General features: G+C 40.5%; 1 protein-coding gene across 16 annotated transcripts in view; it reads left to right on the forward strand.

Moving 5' to 3' along the window:
• The window catches only part of caskin1 (CASK interacting protein 1), a 94,254-nt gene that overhangs the window by 71,430 nt on the left and 2,489 nt on the right, over positions 1-20,335 (forward strand). Inside the window, exons 6-22 of one of the 16 annotated variants that reach the window (XM_058771887.1) lie at positions 5-135; positions 6,198-6,306; positions 6,679-6,799; positions 6,903-6,997; positions 7,960-8,107; positions 9,492-9,722; positions 9,996-10,022; positions 11,504-11,608; positions 12,111-12,226; positions 13,999-14,098; positions 14,368-14,471; positions 15,579-15,689; positions 16,691-16,792; positions 16,873-17,011; positions 17,134-18,329; positions 18,433-19,222; positions 19,328-19,847. In XM_058771887.1, coding sequence (XP_058627870.1) covers positions 5-135; positions 6,198-6,306; positions 6,679-6,799; positions 6,903-6,997; positions 7,960-8,107; positions 9,492-9,722; positions 9,996-10,022; positions 11,504-11,608; positions 12,111-12,226; positions 13,999-14,098; positions 14,368-14,471; positions 15,579-15,689; positions 16,691-16,792; positions 16,873-17,011; positions 17,134-18,329; positions 18,433-19,222; positions 19,328-19,847 — 4,145 coding nt within the window. Of the gene's footprint in view, positions 1-4; positions 136-6,197; positions 6,307-6,678; positions 6,800-6,902; positions 6,998-7,959; positions 8,108-9,491; positions 9,723-9,995; positions 10,023-11,503; positions 11,609-12,110; positions 12,227-13,998; positions 14,099-14,367; positions 14,660-15,578; positions 15,690-16,668; positions 16,793-16,872; positions 17,012-17,133; positions 18,330-18,432; positions 19,223-19,327; positions 19,848-20,335 lie in introns of all 16 variants that reach the window. The other 15 variants (XM_058771889.1, XM_058771886.1, XM_058771898.1 and 12 more) reach the window with 15 other exon arrangements.

The raw sequence follows: 20,335 nt of genomic DNA on the forward strand, positions 1-20,335 counted from the left end.
GCAGGTGGTCCAGCTGCTACTGAGCAGTAACATGTGTGCAGCTTTGTTGGAGCCCAAGCCCGGAGACTCGACTGATCCCAACGGCACCAGCCCGCTGCATCTCGCTGCCAAGAACGGACACATCGACATCATCAGGTGAGCATTCAGAGCCCCGAGACTAAGATGGAAAGACAGGATGCATGGCTCGAATGCTTTTCTAAAAATAGAAGTCACACCTCTAGTGTGCTTTTCCAGATCTCAGACTGCCTGTGCCGGGTCGATGTTACACTTCTGTTTACCAGACACTGAAAGTAAATCAGGTCACGTTTTCAAGCCACTAAAACCTCTTGGGATAAGAAAACTTTATAACAACATTTCACACTTTACAATAAGGTTTCGATTACATTAGTTCGGTGTCATGAATTAACAAGAAGCTAAATATTTTCACATTTTTTATGAATCTAGGTTCATTTTTAAGTAACATACAGTAGTTCAATATTGTATGTTTCAATTAATTTATTGATTATTATTAGTAGTAGCAGCAATAGTAATAGTAGTAGTATTAACAAATTCATGTCCGTTCACAATACATAATACACATCAATATATTGATTAAAGTTAATTTATACAACTAGAATGTTGTTAAAAATGTTAATGTGGAATGTAGAAATGAACATGTTCGTTCTAAAATTCTTTAACATAAAGAGTGCATGTTTTTTATTAGTGCATGTTTTTCATGAGCTGCTGGCAGGATTTGCGCCTCATATATTACGGGCTATGATACATCACACGTAGGAACCTCTCGTAACACATCTGCAAACCTGTTGTTTGTGCGAAAGGAAATATATTTCCTGTCATATCTAAGCCTGATTCACAGTCCACAGCAGCACGGCATAAGAAATAATCCATATTCTCTTTGTGGCATCAACACCAAGAGATCCTGTTGAAAAAAACCCAGAATATGCTGGTTTGGTATGCTTTGAAGCATGGCAGCTGGTTTTAGCTGGTTTAAGGTGGTCCTGAGCTGGTTATAAGCTGGTCCTGAGCAGGAGGTAGTTGCTTAGGACCAGCTTAAACCAGCTCAAACCAGCTTCCATTCTTCAAAACATACCTAACCAGCATATGCTGGTTTGTAAATTTAGCTGTAGCCAGACTCAGAAATTTGTGTGTATTGACTAAAACATGTAGCAGTTCTGGGATGGGACAGGAAAGTTTGAGTGAAATTATAAGTTGAATAATTTATCAAGAGAGCACTAATACAATTATGTCTTGTTTGTGTATTCACACGTGTGCTTATTTTAGGCAGGCGACTGAAATATTTACCTCCTCAGTAAGTGTTTTTACATCTGCAGTTATAATCAAGCTTTTTGCAGGTTTTTGCATGGTCAAGCTACAGTCTTCATTTGTCAAGCCATAATACATAACTGAATTTTAATAGAATAGTTCTCCTAAAAATAAACATTCGCTGAGGATTGACTCACCCTCGGGCCAGTTTGTTTCTTCATCGGAACAGATTTGGAGAAATTTAGCATTGCATCACGTTCACAGTTTATCCTCTGCAGTGAATGGGTGCCGTCAGAATGAGAGTTCAAACTGGACAACAAGGAAAGCAAGACAAAGATACTGATTTAACAATAGGATCATTTATGTTGTTCCTTGAATAGCTCTGCATTTTAACTGAACCAGCACTTTTTTATTTTAAGAGCTAAAAAAGTTGTTCTATTCATGGTCATAAACATAATCAAACATTGTAGCATGGACTGGAGCTCTGGGATGGAAATGTATAGGGTGAAGGGAAAAGCCTACATTATACTAATGCAAGTTGACTTTATGAGCCATTGGTATGATGTGACGTGTGTGTTTGAGTGTTAATGGATCCATGTGCTTGATGAAGTGAGACTCTGCAAACAGACGCGCTCTCACTGATGCTAATGAGCAGCCAATGAGCGTGTGATGATGATGCAGGCAGCGTGTGCAGGTCAGAAGTGCTGGATTTACTGCCACTCATGAGAGAGAAGGGAAAACAGTCAGTCACTTAATATGTGCTACAGTATCCATATATCACGTCATGTTCAACAAAGCCATTTCTGCTCTACTGGCACCAAACAGAATTGCAAAACCAATTGTTTTCAAATAATTCCACAAAAACTCTGCCGTAGTTTAGAAGGGTAACCATATATCATCTCTTTTTCCAGGTCATGTTCTGGCCGGGATTTCTAAATTGCTGAAAATGTCTGGGTTTTGGCTTTGTTTTCTTGTTTTTTTTTTAATACTTGCATAACTGAAAAGTAGTTTTACCAATTGCATGCAGACGTTGTTCATATTCAACCAATCTTTGGTGCAAAGAAGGTGGGATTTGCAGAGAATGGTTAAAGCAATACAAATACGCTTACATATCATGTATGAGGACTGTAGAGAGCATGTTAATTGGAAAACAAGGCCAAAACCTGGACATTTTAGGCAATTTATAAATCCCAAGCAGGACATGTCTTGGGAAAAGGGATATGTGGTCACTTGATTTTTGAATGGGATCCATTATTTTATTTTATTTTATTTATATTTTTTTTTTGCCACTGCTTTGCTCAGTATTATAAGACATATAACTTCATGTTTCATCTCACCATTCATTTCCACACCCATTTTCATTGAGTCATTGATCTTTCTGTGTGCGTGTGATGAGATCTGAGTATTATCAGAACTGGCCTGGAGCTTAGAAATCAGCTAATTAAAGAAACTCTTTGATGAGCTGTAAGTCAATTATCATGTGACTTCCCACTGCATTATTATACAAATGCCCAGAGGTCTTCATGCAACTATTTACATTGGACGAGAAATCTATCGCTCCAGATTTCAGCTCAGCTATGCATTTTGTGCATCGACATACAAACTCAAGCGAGACACTGGACAAGCCATGTCCTCAGCATCACCTGCTGTATCTGTGTGCAGACAGCTGCACCTGCTTGTGATGAAGGGCATCTTTCCATCTTTCCTCTGCTAGCATGAGCACGGTTGAGTGTGCACGTCCCCAGCCATATTCCTCTGGGTTTGCCAGGCCCCATCCACTTCCTAAAACAACACACTGCCATCCATCATTGTGACAGCCAGAGCCAGACCTCCTTCATTATCAGACAGAGATGAGAGGAAGATCAGAGGTGTTCTGCACTGTCCTGCCTTTGTACCATCCTAATGCTACACTGCATGTCAGACATTTTATTGGACAACAATCAGACTGACACATTAATCACTGCATCATACACCCACATGTTCCTTATTTGATTGATATACTGTATGTATAAAACTAATTGTATTATGTATTGCTTGCCTTTTTTAATTTAAACCCTCTGGTTATGATTATGACGATACATGAATAGGCTCAGTCTCAAGCCCTGTAGTTAACAGGACTATCAGTGCAGTTGCCAATAAGGATCAATACTAGGTGTCAATACAGATGTCAGCATGTGACTGTATGTCAGTGTATATTCTAGTGCAGGGGTGTCAAACTCTTTTTAGGTCAAGGGCTGGCTTGGTGTAAATATCACTTCATGCTGGGCTTTATTTTGTTTAAGCTTGGTGTAGCTATAGACAGTTCTTGCCAGAGTTATTGTAGTTGATTAAAACTTAAACCTTAAAAAAAAAAACTTTTTGATATGTGAATAAAATAAATGTTAACTGAAACAAAATAAAAATGATTTCAACTAGTTTCCAAGGAAACATTTCTCATTTTTATTTAATTTTACCTTATGTACTAAAACACTAAAACTAAAACTGAAATTTAAAAAAAACATCTGTTTTGCCATATATTATTCATTTAAAACAATACTAATAAAGCCCACAACAAAATTACTAAAACTTTAATTGAACTGCAAATGAAAACAAAATATTAAAATAAAAAACTAATTCAAAATAGTAAAACTAAATAATAAAAACTATAATAGGATCTCAATGATACTAAAATAAAACAGTCCAAAATCAACTTAATGCTGCTTTAATAATAACCAATACTAGGTTAAATCAAAATATCAAAAAAGAGCACATAAAATGTAATCATTTCCTCCACAAGAGGCTTTTATGTGTCATGGGGCCTATTGATGCAATTGATAACCACTAACTAGAATTGCTTTATTTTACATCTGTAGTCAAACCAGAACATAAGGTTTGATCTAAAAAAAAAAAAAAAAAGAAAGAAACTGAATTTTAAATAGACTTCCCAGTCAAACTTTAGCATCAAATCAGAATTATTGTATTATATCTAAAAACCATGCAGTATGAAGATGTAAGCAATTCACAGTTTAGCCCGAATATTTTTCTGTCTTACTGTTTTTGTTCAAAACTTCAAAAGAGGAGCAATGAACTGAGTTATCCAGGGACACGTTGTTCACTTGAGTGCTGAATGTTTTGCGCAGTTAAAAGAAAGCTTCTATCACTAAGCATGCTATAACATGCAAAAACATTAGTTGCAGAGTTCATCTTTCCTGCTGCATCTTAAAATATAATATTATAAATATACTATACTAATATAAATAAAAACAAATTAAAATTTTCTTTATATCATCTTGCATGCTGGATTGGACTGCTCAGTAATCTGTTTTTGAGCTTTTAACCTTGGTGACATGAATTCTTGATTTCAAACCTTGAAGAACATTACCAACAAAATATAAAATGACAAGCTATTTGGCACTAGATTGATCAATGTCTCATAAAGACTACAAAAGGGGCTCAAACATCTCCATGTGATCACCAGGTCTGTCACTGCACATTTGACACTCATCGTTAATTAGCCTGGCTAGATTGTAAGTGTTGCTGTGTCGCACATTAGAATAAGACCCACGGACAGCAGCCCTCCCTTGTCACATGTGCCCACATATCACCCACATCTCCGTCTCTCTCTTCAGCTCTGATCAGCTGGAGCTAATTATAGGCCATGTGACTGTGCAGGTTACAGCAACAGAGCGCGGGCTATCGCAAGGCTGTTAATTACATCATTAATCCAGTAACCCCAAAAGGCCGTACGCATTGGCCGGCCCTAAATAGATTGATGCAGTGAGGGAAAATATGAAAGCAGGCTTCATTTGTTGTTCATATCTGTGAAAGAAATGGATCATGACACCTTTTACCAAAGCTGTTACCTTCATATTAAAATGCTGTCTCCTAAACTCAGTGTCATGTACGTGTGTTAATGCTCTCATACCTTTAATTAACACAGATGGATGTGGCCATTTGCCCACTAGCAGAAAGTGTTTTTCCAATGTGGGCTGATGTTAAGTGACGGCTCAGCACAGAATTGGACCAGTGTGTGCACACCCAACCAGTCAATATGTTATTTAATCTGCTGCATTTTCCTAGAGAGGTCGAGCACGAGAGGGCATTATGTGAAGCTAAAACAGGTCATTTTGGCGGCTAATTATAGGGGGAGGTGTCTGATGCAGTGCCAGGGCCAAGTCCTCTCACCCTGTTTCCCATCCTCCTCTCTGTAGCCATGACTCAGGCCACCTGTGTTTGCTGATGTCCTGCTGCCATAATTGAATTTACTCTAGTGTCAGAAGGTCGTGCTCTATTTAATAGAGGCTGTTCAATCTTCGGGAGGCTGATTTGGGGGTTTTGGGCAATTTTGCAGTTTAATATACAATAGTAGGGTTAGACGGGGAAGACACTTATTTACTTTTACATAATGTAACATAATTAGAAAAAAGTCTAGCATGTACAGGATGATGATGATGCAAAGGATGTTATCAAAGGAAATAAATGGAAACATAATAACACCCTCTGCCCCACTTTTAAAGAATATGTAATTGACTTTTGATGTAATTTTTATTCATATATATATATGTATATATATATATATACATATATATATATATGAATAAAAATTACAGTGCTGTGGTAGCCTATATAATGACACTAAACTCTACTTGGCACCTACACTCTCTTTTACTTTTCTTTTTTTCACACATAATAAAGCAATTCAGTAACTTCAATAATTAATGTGTGTTTATTTATTTTGTAAGTAGCTGTATAATAAGCAGAATAATGTACAGCACAGCCATCTGGGTAATATTGCAAAAAAATCTCATCAGGAAGATGATCACTTGAGGACAATAACAAGTTTATTTGAGAATGATTATCTATGCATGAATTCGGAGTCAGATGTAAGCAGTTTGATCACAGCGCTTTTCCGTGGGAGAGTCAAACTAGTTACTAATTTTGTCCTTTCTTAATAGATTGCTGATCCAGGCCGGTATCGACATCAACAGGCAGACCAAAGCGGGCACTGCCCTGCATGAGGCTGCGCTGTGTGGGAAGACTGATGTGGTGCGCCTCCTGCTGGATGTAAGTTTACAGAGTAACTGCTATTGATCCCTGAGGGGAATTTAAGTGCGCAGTGGAGACAAATAAAATAAAACCTCTAATTTATCATTGAGAAAAAGCAGCAACATTTAATTAACTGACTGACTCATCAACCCATGTTTGTGATAACTCTGATTATTAAGTGTTACATAAATGTCTTAAACCAACTTTGCTAGCAAACAGTCCGCCCATTTAGGTTCAAACTAGCAGTTTCAATGATATGGTGGTTTCCCTCAGATTTGGGCTGTTAGGTTTAAATGATTTTGATTAGTGAATTGGTTGGAAGTGGCCAGACAGAGTAGACTAATCTGGTCTGTTTTCTCATACAACCTGTTATCTAAATTCACCCTACAGAGTGGCATCAATGCAACAGTGAGGAACACATACAGCCAGACAGCATTAGACATCGTCTATCAGTTCACTGCTACACAGGCCAGCCGAGAGATCAAGCAGATGCTGCGAGGTAAGAAAAAGGGTAAATATATATCACTTATTTATACGTGTTTGTGTTTTTATATATATATTCATATGTGATGTGTAGTAGCTTATGCAAGTTATATCTGTTTATCTCAATGCAGATGCCTCAGCAGCCTTGCAGGTCAGGGCACTGAAGGACTACTGTAACAATTACGACCTGACTAGCCTTAATATAAAGGCTGGAGATGTTATCACGGTAATATTCAGAAGACCTGCTCTAAAACAAATTATGAATATTTGAAGCTAGTTTGAAGTCAATTTGTTTTACTCCCATGCATTATTAAAATTCAAACTGTGTTAAATATGTAGACGTTTTTAAAAATTCACATTGAATGTCTTAGGTCAATTTTGACTGCATAAAAATTCTAAATTAATCCTTTTGAAATAATGGTAGATTGTTCAGTGTACTTTCAGAATTTGTCAACAGAGGGTGCTGTTGACTGTGTTTTCCCCCAGACTTTCAAAAATAATTTAGATAAATGCATCAGCTTATATGATACTATATGATCTCTTCTTACTCTATAGTATGATATATCAGACTCTAATGGAATGGTCTAATTTCATTAAGTTCAGAAGTTTTCAAGGACTCAGAACAAAGGTCAGAAGTCAGAAAAAAGAAAAAAAAAGAAGTCAGAAAGTCACAAAATTGCTTAAAAAATGTTTTACATTTAAAATTGTTATTTTTTAAATTGTTATTATTTATGGACATTTATTCTATTTATTTTATTCTAGGCGTATTTAGTTAAGTATCTGTTTATTTTTCATATGGTTTGAAAAATGCCTAACAAATGCCAAAAAAGTGAAAGTCAAGTCCAGGAAATAATAAATAATATTGCGATAATAATGACAAATAATAGATAAGATAATAAGAAATGTTTCATTCATTTATTCATTCATTCAAAAATAAAAATAAAAAAATTAATTAAAAAAAAAATCTCAGCAACGCTACACTTTTGAATGTATCATTTACAATAAAAATTAACATAAAAATAACATTTGGAATTTCTACATTTCTGTAACATTCTTTAACACAAGATTTTAAATGACGTTAACCCGATTTTAAGTTAAGATCCTGATTTTAAGTTTGCACTTAATTTTGGCATTACAAAGTATTAAAGGTGATGTAGATTGATTGTAGATGATTCATTACTTATATAGGTTCTGGAGCAACATTCAGATGGGAGGTGGAAGGGCTGCATCCATGATAACCGCACAGGAAATGACAGAGTGGGCTACTTCCCCTCCAGCTTGGTGGAAGTGATCAGTAAGAGGCCTGGGGCTGCGGGTAAGAGAGGACAACAGGCGGGTCAGTGCTGCCTCTTACTGAGACCTCACGCACTCACAGATGCACAAGTAATGCTGCTAAACTCACATGACCCTGATTCTGTTTACAGCCAGGTGTTCATGCTGCTCATGTGCACTGGAATGAGAGCCAGCCAGGGCCATCTGCTTTTGTGGCAACAAAAACAGGGCAAATGTGGAGCATCTTTAGCTCTTTTCTGATCTCCTATTGCTCAGTATATACAGCAATTTATGCTGTTAGAAAGGGATCTGCTGATAATAGTGCCTCAGATATTAGCTAGGTCTCCATCCAAATGTAGACAGAACAGCAGAACTCATTGGATTGCGCCCTCTGCTGGTCATCTAATAGTGGGCATCTAGATTTTCTTCTTAGTTCACATTGGCCAACAAGTACCTCTTTATCCATGTTAGAGAAATGAATTTTGAGGCTGATGGTATCAGAGAAGAGAAGAGAAGAGAAGACCCGTTAAACATGACCTTAAAGATATTTTTAGCTTGTCACTCATAGGAAGAATGTTTGGGCAGCAGAAGACTTTTCTGTGTACCCGTGCAGATTTCTATGATCCATAAAGTGCGCTCTTTCCATCCAGAGGGTTTATGTCCGGTCTATGGCTCTGTTTGGGAATGACAGCAGGGGACTAATCTATGTGTTCATTGTGTCTCATGCTTCACTAAGTATCCATGTCTGTGTCTACATCTGCTGCTCGGTCTCCTCCACTCTATCCACGTTTTTGTGCCCCACTTTTTGTGCTTTAGAATATTTCAGGTCCTTTTTTTTTGTCCCTTATTTACTGAAATTGTAGCTTTTATAAACATACTGTAACGGATGTAATATCTGTTATATTTATGTAATTAGTGAAAGGAGGAGAGTTCTCATCTCCAACAAGCCCTCTACTAAGTCCTGCTGTGCTCACAGTGAACATAAATGGTCAAATTGCGCACTCGCACGGCCACCCACACACAGACTTACTGAAAAGAGTCGTGCATACTAAACTTCTCATTTGAGAAGATCACTCTATTTCTGCTCAGGCACTTACAGAATGAGACCTTTCATTTCACTCAAAGCACCAGCTCATTTCCAATTCATTCACTAACCTTGCATTTCCACACATTGCTTCTATTTCAAATATATATATATATATGTATGTATATAAATATCAATCGACATCTTGAAGATGATATAGTTACATGCATTTCGCTCCATTCACACTGAATAGCTTGAAATATAAAACAAGCGTTTCTTCCTTTTGATTTGTGTTTTATGGTTTTGCTGTTTTGAATTTTGTGATTGGTTGTGATTTTTGTGTTGGGTTAATTTGTTTTCCCTCTCTTATGTGTAATTGTTTTGTTTGTTGTGGTGGTGGTGGTTGCTGTGTTGTCGTATCTAGGTTCATGGAGTACAGTCACTTGTACCCAACAGTATCAAAAGATACAGCTCTGTGCGCCGGTGTGCGGCCCTGTGTTGCCCGCCGTTGCCATGGTGAATGGGGACTCGTATCATGAGATTCATATCCTGCCGCCTCCTCCACCTCCGCCACCACATTCCCATCTGCCACTTTTCACTTCCTTTGGCTATAACAGGTCCCCAAACACCTCAGGAGAGCCGCACAGTGGACAAGGTACAGATCCCCTAATCTGTCTCCACTGTATTATTATTAATATCATTTAGAATTATTATTATTATTCACAAAGCTTTAAGGAATGTGTTAAATTACCGTGGTTCTCATTTTAATAGTCTGAATACGAATAATAATCAGTTAGCTCCAACAATTCCTTAAAGTTTTCTGAATTTATTTTTCTGGAAATTATTATTTCTGAATTTTTCCTTATTTACATTTAATTAAAATTTTATTTTCTGACATTATTTTGGTTGTTGATTTTTTTTTTTTTAGAGTCCAAGAATGACCAAGATTTGGCTAGTAAGTTCATTTAACCAGCACAAAAGAGGTTCACGGCCTCTCTTTGTTGAAGCTGTTATCTCTCCTCTTTTACTCCTAAATCTCCCTGAACTTTGCTACGTTTTCCCTCTCTGTGATGACCACACCTGGGATTCGCTCCACTGCCCCCTTCACTCGTTCTCTCTTTTACACGTGACCAGCAGGGAATGCACAGCCAGCCTCTCACCTCTCCATACCTGCATCTCTGCACAACATCAGTCTGTGTGTGTGCCGTCAATGAACATCTGTCTGTTTCATCTCTCCTTCGTCTCAACTGCACTGATCTGTCCATTCATATACTAACTCTGATCCTTTCAGCGATTGTGTATCAAACCAAACTTTGATATTGTTATGGAGCATGTTGCTATTCTTATGTGCTCTGGGTTGTCGTAAATTGGAATATGTTTATGTCTGTTTTAGTTGTAAGTGATCAGTAGTCATCAGGCTCATGTGGAATCAGTGGCCTCAGAATTTGAACAGTCTGGATATACTTTCAGCTACTAATGGAAGTTTTGTACTTTCAGTTCCCTTTAACACGATGTTTAAATCCATTATGAAGAATTACGCTGATTTTTTCCCTTTAAAATGGTGAAATAAATCTGCACATTCTGTCTGGGCCTGGTAATTGTGAAACAAACCCTAAAGGGATAGTTCACCCAAAAATGAAGATTGATATCATTATTCACCCTCATGTCGTTTCAAACCTGTATGACTTTCTCTCTTCTGTGAAACACAAAAGAAGATTCTGTGAAATGGTGTGTTTTGGTTCATACAATGTGTCAGTGGTGTCCAAATCAACTATGGTGAGTGACTTTCATTGTATGGACATAAACATTAAAAAAAAAATGTCTTGTATTCACAAAAAAGACATGAGGGTGAATAAATGATGACAGAATTTACATTTTTAGGTAGACTTTCCCTTTAACAATATTTTTTAAAAAGTCTGGTGAGACTCTTCTTTGATTAGAGACAGGTACTGTAAGATGTCATTGCGTTTATTTGTATATGAACACAGTATTGTACATTTGTGGTTTGATGGCTTTAGAATCCTAATGAACTATGCTCCTGTAATGCACTGCAACACCTTTTGTTGTTATAACTATTTACATATATAATTATATATCTCTGCATATATTATATATGTCATACCTATGTGTATGTGTAAATCAAGGCATATATATATGTATATACACATATATACAGTACATGTTTCTTCTTTTATATTTCATGTGCCTCTGTATATAAATGTTCATATATATTTGTGTTAGATATACAGTATATATATGCGTGCTTCCCTTGCGAGTGTGTTTGAAAGGGAGAGAGAGGCTTGCAGTCAAGCAGACTGCTAAAGCGGCATAGTTTAGACATAGTTTAGCTGTCCTCTTGCCTGACCTGTCCAGAAAACTTCTGATCGGGCAGGTGGCCAAGCCAGGGCACAGTTAATGATGGTTTCTGTGTTAAAGGTTCTCGCGGCTCAGAGTCCAGTCCACATGGCTCACCCACCCCAGCCGGTGGTCCCCAGGGCGGCAGCAGCGAGGAGATCTGGGTGCTGCGCAAGCCTGTGGCAGGTAACAGCAGGGCTGCCCCCTCTTCCTCTTCCTCCTCCTCTTCTTCTTCTCTCATGATTCCCCCTGCTTTGCCACGCTCCCGGTGCAGCTGCTGTACGCCTGACCTCAGAAACCTCCTCAACTGCAGGCGTGTAGGCGCATTGAAAGGCTCTCATTCGCTCTGTTAGAGCAGCATCCGTTAAGTCGTTCCGTCAAGAACACGCGTACAGACAATCCACAGATATGTCTGTAGCCATGTTTGCAAACCGCATTTTCAATGAAGGCAGCGTGGTCCTGAGTTTGTTTGTGTTAGTGACTATGCTAACATGTCGTGTGTCATCAGTCACCTGGTCTTTGGTCACCATTGTTATGTAAGTCTCTGTCATCCAGTGTATCAGATCAGTGCATTGCAGAGGGGAAGTTCATAGTTGTGTGATTGGAGGGTTTCGGGGTGGTGTGGTCCGACTGGGCTGACTGTGTTTGTTTTTGTGTGTGTGTGTTTCCTGGGGGCTTGTTGTTCCAGGTGGAGACCGCAGTAGTGTGGGCAGTTCAGGCAGTGTGGCCAGTGCCCGATCCTCTGGTAGTGGACAGAGCGCAGGCAGCAGCAGTATCCTTCATGCACAGGCAGAGGGAGTCAAGGTAAGCTGTCTGACATGCAAAGTGACTGAACTCCAATTGTGATTTGAGAACATGCCTGAAAGAACTTGCTGTTGCTGGTTTAAATAGTTAGACGTGTCTTATATCTAGTAATACTGGCAATAGAACAATCTCCAAGAACTGAGAAAAACAGGTCATTATGTGCTAATGTGAACAACCACGTGTGTTTCCCAAAAGCATTGTTAGCTAACTATGGTCATAAGTTCCATTGAGCTCTATTGGTAATGATGGAACTTGTGACCATAGTTGCTTTTGGGAAATGCAAAATGTGTTTTAGAATTGACCCTTCGCAAAGAGCTTGATTGACAGGCGATCTGACTATCTTGAATCTGCCATCTTGAGGTGCTACAGGGATCTGTCACAACACATTAAAGAGCCACAAAATAGTATTTGTTGTTTGAATTTCTTAAAAAAAAGAACATTTTATAACTGAGACCTTGTTTCATTCCAGAAGCTTTGTCTTGTCTTTCGGCGTGTTGTCAGTTTTCTCTTTGCTCTGAGATGTATTTTTTACTGCTTGAGAGTGGCATTATTTCTCGGACATAGCAACAGTAACTAAGGAAAGTGGGTTTTTTGCAAAGGATCGATTGAACCAACTCAGCCAATGACCTAAATCCTGGGGACCCACTGCTTTGCACATTTTGTATGTCTTCCTTATTTAACACACCTAATTCAGACCATCAGCTTGTTAGGCGAGTGCTCCATGAACTCAACTGAGTGCATCAGATGAAGGAGTTGAGAACCACTGACCTAAATAATCATAAATAATGAGCTTCAACGAGCTAGAAAACATTTTAAACCAGTTACCATTAGAAGCTGGTCTGCCAGCCCTAATCACCGAGCAGAACAGTATGGTACAGTACGATTTGGGATGGTACACCCTAAATTGGCTTGCATTTCCACCACAAACAGTACCCTTACTTGATAAGAATGGTGTATGCTAGAAAGTAGCAATCAACGTCATTCTTGCGCAAAGAAGAAAACACAAAGTGGTCTTTTTATGAATTTTATGGGTCTGGCTTCCGGTCTCATCCGTGTCCAGATATTTTTAGCTGTACAAAACAGCTCGATTTGCTGCTTGATATTGCAAATAGGTGTGTCTTACCATATTATTAAGTATTAAGTCTTATCTTAATTATGAACACATTGGTTTGTAGTGCAAACAGTTTTACCGTATATTGCACATTGTTATTCTTGTTCCCTATAAGCTTAAGCCCCGTTCACACCAAGAACGATAACTATAAAGATATAGTTCTAAAAATCGTTGTCAATATTAACGAATAGCAGAGTCCACAACACAGTTATAATGATAAAGAGGCTCAAGATGGTCTATAAGGTCAACCTTGACCCTTCAAGCTATCAGTCTAACTAAGCCCACTAGGACCAGCTAATCACTTTAAACGACCAGCTTAAACCAGCTAGAACCCATGTAAAACCAACACTATCAGAAGCTAGTCTCTATCAGCCCCAACCCCCAACCTGGTCAAGATGGTCTGCAAGGTTGACCTCAACCTCTGTAGCTGGTAGAGCACCTAAACCAGCTTTGTCCTGATTGTGATAAGCTTCAACCAGCTACCATGAGAAGCTGGTTTGACCTAAATTTTCCAAAGGGACGTTTTACACTTACTAATTCATGCAAACCTTTATTCTTCAAAGCTGAACACAAGGGAGGTGAACTTAAAGTGCAACTGGCATAGCCTGCATTGATATTTTCATGTTATTTCTTGATCTGATAAGCTTTGTTCATTCTTTAGCTTCTGGCCACGGTTTTGTCCCAGTCTGCCAAAGCTAAAGAACACCTGCTGGAGCAGACCAAGTCTTTGGAACACCCCTCTCACGCTTCCAGCAACAAGGGTTAGTGTGAATTTCAAACAACTCTTTTGTGAAGAAATCATAACGAGAATCTCTTGTCACAAAGAAGTCTCTCCATCCAAAATGTTTTATCATTTTTTTCACAAATTGGCTACTTTTTCTGTGCCAGATGGTTGCACTAATAGCTGTGGATGTGAGCATCACAAAAATCTGATTGGCTAAGAGGAGTAGTTGGTCAGAAAACACAAAAGGGATTGGTTTGTGCAATTGGAGCACTCCAGTGTGTATGAATGATCTCATGGTTCTTCTAGGACCCTCCTCACGCAGTCAGAGTTTGTCAAGCTGTCCACTTCACGAGCAGCCGTATGGGGAGGCGGTGTCCCAGAGGAAAGGGGAGGCGCTGCCCGAGGGGAAGGTAAGGAGACTCCTACTCCCGCTCAAATCACACTGTCCCCTTACCTTTCCCTCAATCAAGCAAACACTTTCTCACGCACACATACGCATGCATGCGCTGGCATCTGCGCATCCAGGATGCTTTCCCAGCATTTCCTCTCACAGCTGGCATCATCGGTATTACGTGCTCTCGGTTGTCGCCAGGACATGGTGAGTTGGCTTCTCCGCAGCACGCTTCAAGTTTCTGTCAGTCGCTCTGTCTGATACTACTGTCTAATATTGACAGCGATTCCTTTCTCTCTGATCTTTTCTGATCATTCATTTCATTTTCTTTGCTACATTTTGAGTCCATTCCAATTTTTTGCCTTATTTGCAGTAATTTTCACCTTTGATTTCTTTTCAGAGAGTACCCAACAATGTAGACTTTTGAATGTGGATTGTATTTTAGAGGTGATATGGTAATGGGACATCAATGAATCAAGATTTAGTCTGTCCACACTGAGACTTGTGAGTGTAGAGGATATGAGACTATGACGCTGATATTTTCTAGAAAGGTGTATCAACACAATATGAATATGACACTGTCTAGGTGTTATTATCCTTTATCCCATGAATGAGCTTGTATGTTGCATACTGGTAATGCATATTTGACACTCGTCATTTTTGATGTCATTTTTATAATTAGCTGAAATCAGAAATTACACTGTATGGAGTCATATAGCAGAGAAATTTGGCTGCCATATCTTCCCCAGCAGGACTTTGGAGCTGCTGAGTAGAGCTGCTCCATGCTGGACTTCTGGACTGAGGGCCATCTGTTCAAAACAGCCCTATTTTCTTTGCTGCCCACGTCCGTTTTTGCCTCTCCTACACAGAGTTACAGTACATCCTCCTACTTTCAGGGAAATGGCATTCCAAAGCAGATAATATATGGACACTCCTTTTTTTTAACTGAACCATTTGGTTCATAAGAGCCCTTATTTGCTAAAGCTTTGGCTCTTTTTGCCAGAGCTGATACCTGGACCAAGAGCAATAATTTTAACTCCAGTATATAGTTGTTGGCCTGGGGTCTGGTCCATTTTCAGCCACAGGAGCCAAAAAATTATAGACTGCCACCTATCTTCTTTTCTAGAGCTCAGAGGCTGTTATCGAATGGCTGAGTGAATTTCAGCTGCAGGTCTACGCTCCAAACTTCATCAGCGCCGGCTATGACATTCCTACCATTAGCCGAATGACCCCAGAGGTAAGAATTGTCCCCCCCACCCCCTTAAGCCACCCTGAACTATTCACGTCACTCCCCTCTACCCTAAATGTAACACTCACAGACCCACTCAAAGCACAGAAAAGAAGCGAATCAACCAACAAATTATCCTCAAATTTTCAAATATAATTGCTAACAATGTGCCTGAAGCACACAGGTTTTATGAAAGTTCGAATTTTGCCCATAGCAAGTTGGAAAATCTCACCCAGAAAATCCCCCCAGACAGTGCCGTTGTCTTGGTTGTCAAATGTGTTTGTCTTTTGCTACTATGTTATGTTGGTATCTTGATGAATTACATAATAACTTAAGCGTATCTTGTGATTAATGTACATTCTGTTGTGTGCTACTGTATGTATTTTTGTGTATATGGTTAAAATCAAAGGCATTTTAAACATATCTCATAAACGTATATTTTGTAGTAGAATTATTAATGGTCATTTCATGAATATTATGGAGTGTAAATCTGTTACTAAATCAAAATCGTTTCTAAACCTGAAATTAATCTTTGAGCAATTTGAATTCCTGAAAGCAAGCTCATCTACCCACACTTAATTACATTAAACCACTGATTCATAGGTTTTACACAGTGTCATTGCTAAAAGCAGAATTAACAGGGGTGTTCTGTTGAAACACTGAGAACATGATCAATTAGGATATGTTTATATAATTATGTTTGGGGGTACTCTGAAAAGGCTTCTTTTCCTCACTTGTTCCCGGTATTGTTTTATTTTTTTTCCATTGCCTTTTTTAATTATTTTATTTTGCATCTGCTTCTATCATCCTGGCACCTTTTGCCAATCAGAGTGTTTGATTTGTCTGATTTTAAGTGTTTTATCTGTTATGTAATTTTGCGTATAATATTGTACATTTTTGTGTAAATGTTCATATGCACAGAATATATGCCACTTGGTTTAGTGTGTATGAAGGTCTTTGGGTGCTGAAATGTGATTGGCTTGTTTAGGGGCTCCTATATTTATTTTCAGGATTTAACAGCTATTGGAGTTACCAAACCAGGACATCGAAAGAAGATAACCTCAGAGATCAATAAGATCACTGTTAATGAGTGGCTGCCTGACCAAAAACCGGTGAGTTTAACACACAACCACACACACACATTCAGACACCTCCAGATATTAATTTGTTTTTGTTTGCATTTAATCTATAGGCGAGTCTTGGAGAGTGGTTATCTATGATTGGGTTGAGTCAATATCACCAAGTCTTAGTCCAAAATGGATACGAGAACATTGACTTTATCACTGACATCACGTGGGAGGACCTTCAGGAGATTGGCATTACAAAACTTGGTGAGATAGATAGTGGACTGGGTTCCATAATATTAAAGTGATTTCACACACACAGACTTCTGTTCTTTCCACACTGCTTGACCATAGTGTTTTACTCTCTTTCTCTATCCAAATTTGCCTAGGACACCAGAAGAAGCTTATGCTTGCAGTGAAGAAGCTGGCAGAGATCCAGAAGGCCTCTGACGGTCGCAACACATTACGTAAAAAGCCCCCAGTCACTCAGGAAGTGATGGCTATTGAAAGCCCACCCCATGACAGCGGAGAGTGTATGTCCCCTAAAATGAGTACTTTCCAGGACAGTGAACTGAGCGGGGAGTTACAGGCTGCTCTTACACGCCCTGCTGATGTGCAGGATGGCGCAGAAATGAGAACCAACAGCAACCTGGGAGCACAACACAGAGCCCGCAGTCTGCATGAGAACAGTATGAACAAGAGCCGAGACACAGAAGAGCCTAGTGGGCCACCCAAAAAGGAGGCACGTACTATGCGCCAGAGCAGCCAGGGGGGGCAGAGAAGTGTCTCATCGACACACCCAAAACCACGTCAGTCTTATCCCCAAGGTACAGGACCGCCCTATACTCCACCACAAACGCCCACCAAAACAAAACCTCCCACTTCACAGACAGTGAGCAACCCACCGAGTAAACAAAAACCTAGCTCTCAGCTGCATCAGCAGACCGAAAAGACCATGACACCTCGTGCTCACCCCCAATCACCCACTCAAAGGTCCCATCCACACCCAGCGGCCCAGCCTGTGGAAACTAAGGAGGCTGCACCTCAAGGACCTGCTGTCTCAGTACCACTCCTGTGCCTGCCTCCTGAAGGCGACGAAGCTTGCGATGAATTTGGTCTGCCTAAGAAACGTGCCCACAGCCTGAATCGCTATGCTGTGTCTGATGGTGAGCAGGAGCGGGATGAGCTAAATGTGCCAGATTCAGGAGTAAAATATGCCACAGTACAGAACCGGGTGGGTCGCAGCAATTCAATGAAAGGGCAAGCAGACAAAAATGTCAACCGAAGCCAGTCCTTTGCACTCAGACAGAAGAAGAAGGGTCCTCCTCCACCTCCCCCCAAACGCTCTAGTTCAGCCATCTCGAGCTCCAGTAGTAATCTGACAGAAGTGCCCAGGGAGACAAGCAGTGGACCTCTTCTGGAGGTCCCCTACCAACCACAAAGACGTGCAAGTGACCTGGGTGGCACTGTAGACACAGGCAGTGCCGGCAGTGTGAGGAGCATCGCAGCCATGTTGGAAATGTCCTCCATTGGTGGGGGTGCCAAGGGTCTTGCTTTACAGAAGTCTGCAGGCCACTATCTGCAGGTAAGGTGGTTGTCATTGTGTCTTTGGGATGATACTTAACATTTATCATAGAAATGTATTTTGGCACTATCTAGTTCAGTAAAACAAGATTGTTTCTCTTCAGGTGGGTTCTGCAGGAGGAAAGCAGCGTGATGCCATTGGTCTGGATGGAGAAGTAGTGAACCGTCGCAGGACTATTAGTGGGCCAGTCACTGAGTTAGTAGCAGCTGCTAAGCGAGGACCACAGCCAGAGCCAGTCCAGGATAGACAACGCAATGAAACCCAGCCAAGCTCTAGTGGGAGCTCAGCAGAGAACCTTCCATTTGCTGAGGATGGAAACCTCACTATCAAACAAAGACCTAGACAGGGCAAAGATGAGACTGAGGAGGGACTAGAAATGTTATACTCTTTACCCCAGGAGGACCCTTCACGTGTGGATGCCACAGCCTCGCTGAAAAGGACGGTCCAGAGCATCAAACAGCAACCAAATGGCACCAAGTTCCAACTCACAGAGTCAAATACAGTTAAGCGCCGCCCCAAGAACAAAGACAAAGATACAGAAGAACTCCAGGACGGGCAGATGCTTGTACCATATGAGAATGGGACTGGCACCATTAAAAGGCGCCCTGTGTCAGAGGTGACTGTTTCAGAGCAGCCCAGGCCACAGGAACATACTGAGAACTCGCCTCGTCGGGACAGTGCAGACCTGGAAGGCCATGTGACTGAGAGTGCCCCTCGTAAGTCCGTCAAACCTCCGGTGTCCCCCAAACCTGTTCTGGCCCAGCAAATGAAGAAACAAGGACCACCGGCTGCCATCACCAAGAAAGCCCCATTTCCTGGACCAACTGGGGCACCTGGCAGCCCAGGTACTACACAGTGTGGCCCTTTCACTTGCCCTGTCTTTACACAATTATGTGAGTATCCCGTAAAACCCTGTAGCATTTAGACCTTGTTGCATCAAATTCCGCTCAGTCTCTTTTCCCATCTCTCTCCCTATCTCTTTTCTCTTCTATTTACAGTTGAAGGAAAGAAAGTACCTCCTCCAATTTCACCGAAACCTACACCTCCTCCCACAGCTCCCAAACCATCCAAAAATGTTCTGCAGTCTTTAAATGCGACACCTAATCCCACTCCCACGCCCTCTCCAGCCAAGCAGACTGTCACCAAAATGGCCAGCACAGCTTCTGCCCAGAACAACCACCCTGTCAAGGCTACAACCCCACCAGCCTTGAGTGCGCAGACCCCACACACACCCCAGTCTCCTCACACCCCACAGACACCTCAAACACCCCAAACCCCACAGACACCCCAAACTCCCCAGACATCAGGTCCCCCAACCCCCATCCCTACACCACCACCTGTAAAGCCCCCTCGCTCCTCAATCAGTGGGGTGTCCATGGACAGTTCAGCTGGATCAGCGTTTATCGCAGGGGTAGTGACAGTAGATGCAGTTCACCAGAAGATAGAGGAGACCAGTGCCTCACTGGCTGCAGCCCTGCAGGCAGTCGAAGAGAAGATCAAAGAGGATGGGCAAAAAGAGTGAGTGTCACGAAACATGCAAAAAATTTTTCAGTGACATCGTAGACCTGTAGGAAAGGAATCTAGTTTATGGTGGCATCTAGTCTCAAGTTAACATTTAATTTCTTTAACTTTTTTTCTAGTTTCAAGTCCTTCAAATCAAGTCAGCAGTTTTGAGGCCACATATGTGGTTATTAAGAAGCAAAGACTTTAAAGTAGGAATGTCCCTAGCCGATCTCAAAGATGATCGCGCCGATTAACAGTTTTTTTTATCTGATCGTTATCGGCTATCCTGAGCGCCCGATCCTTATTTTATGTCAGCTGTCATGCCGGTTTTGTGCAGTAGGTGGCGATGTGCATCTTTTGGTAGGTTTGCCAACCACCATTAAAATAAAAACAAGATGCTCAAATGTGCGTGTGTGATTTGCGAGAAACAATGAGTTCTGTTTCAATGCATCACACACATTCAATCTTCCATGTTTAGCATTTTTGATGTGCACTTTAGTAAG

The sequence above is a fragment of the Onychostoma macrolepis genome, chromosome 03 (genome assembly GCF_012432095.1).
Source record: "Onychostoma macrolepis isolate SWU-2019 chromosome 03, ASM1243209v1, whole genome shotgun sequence".
NCBI lineage: Eukaryota > Metazoa > Chordata > Actinopteri > Cypriniformes > Cyprinidae > Onychostoma > Onychostoma macrolepis.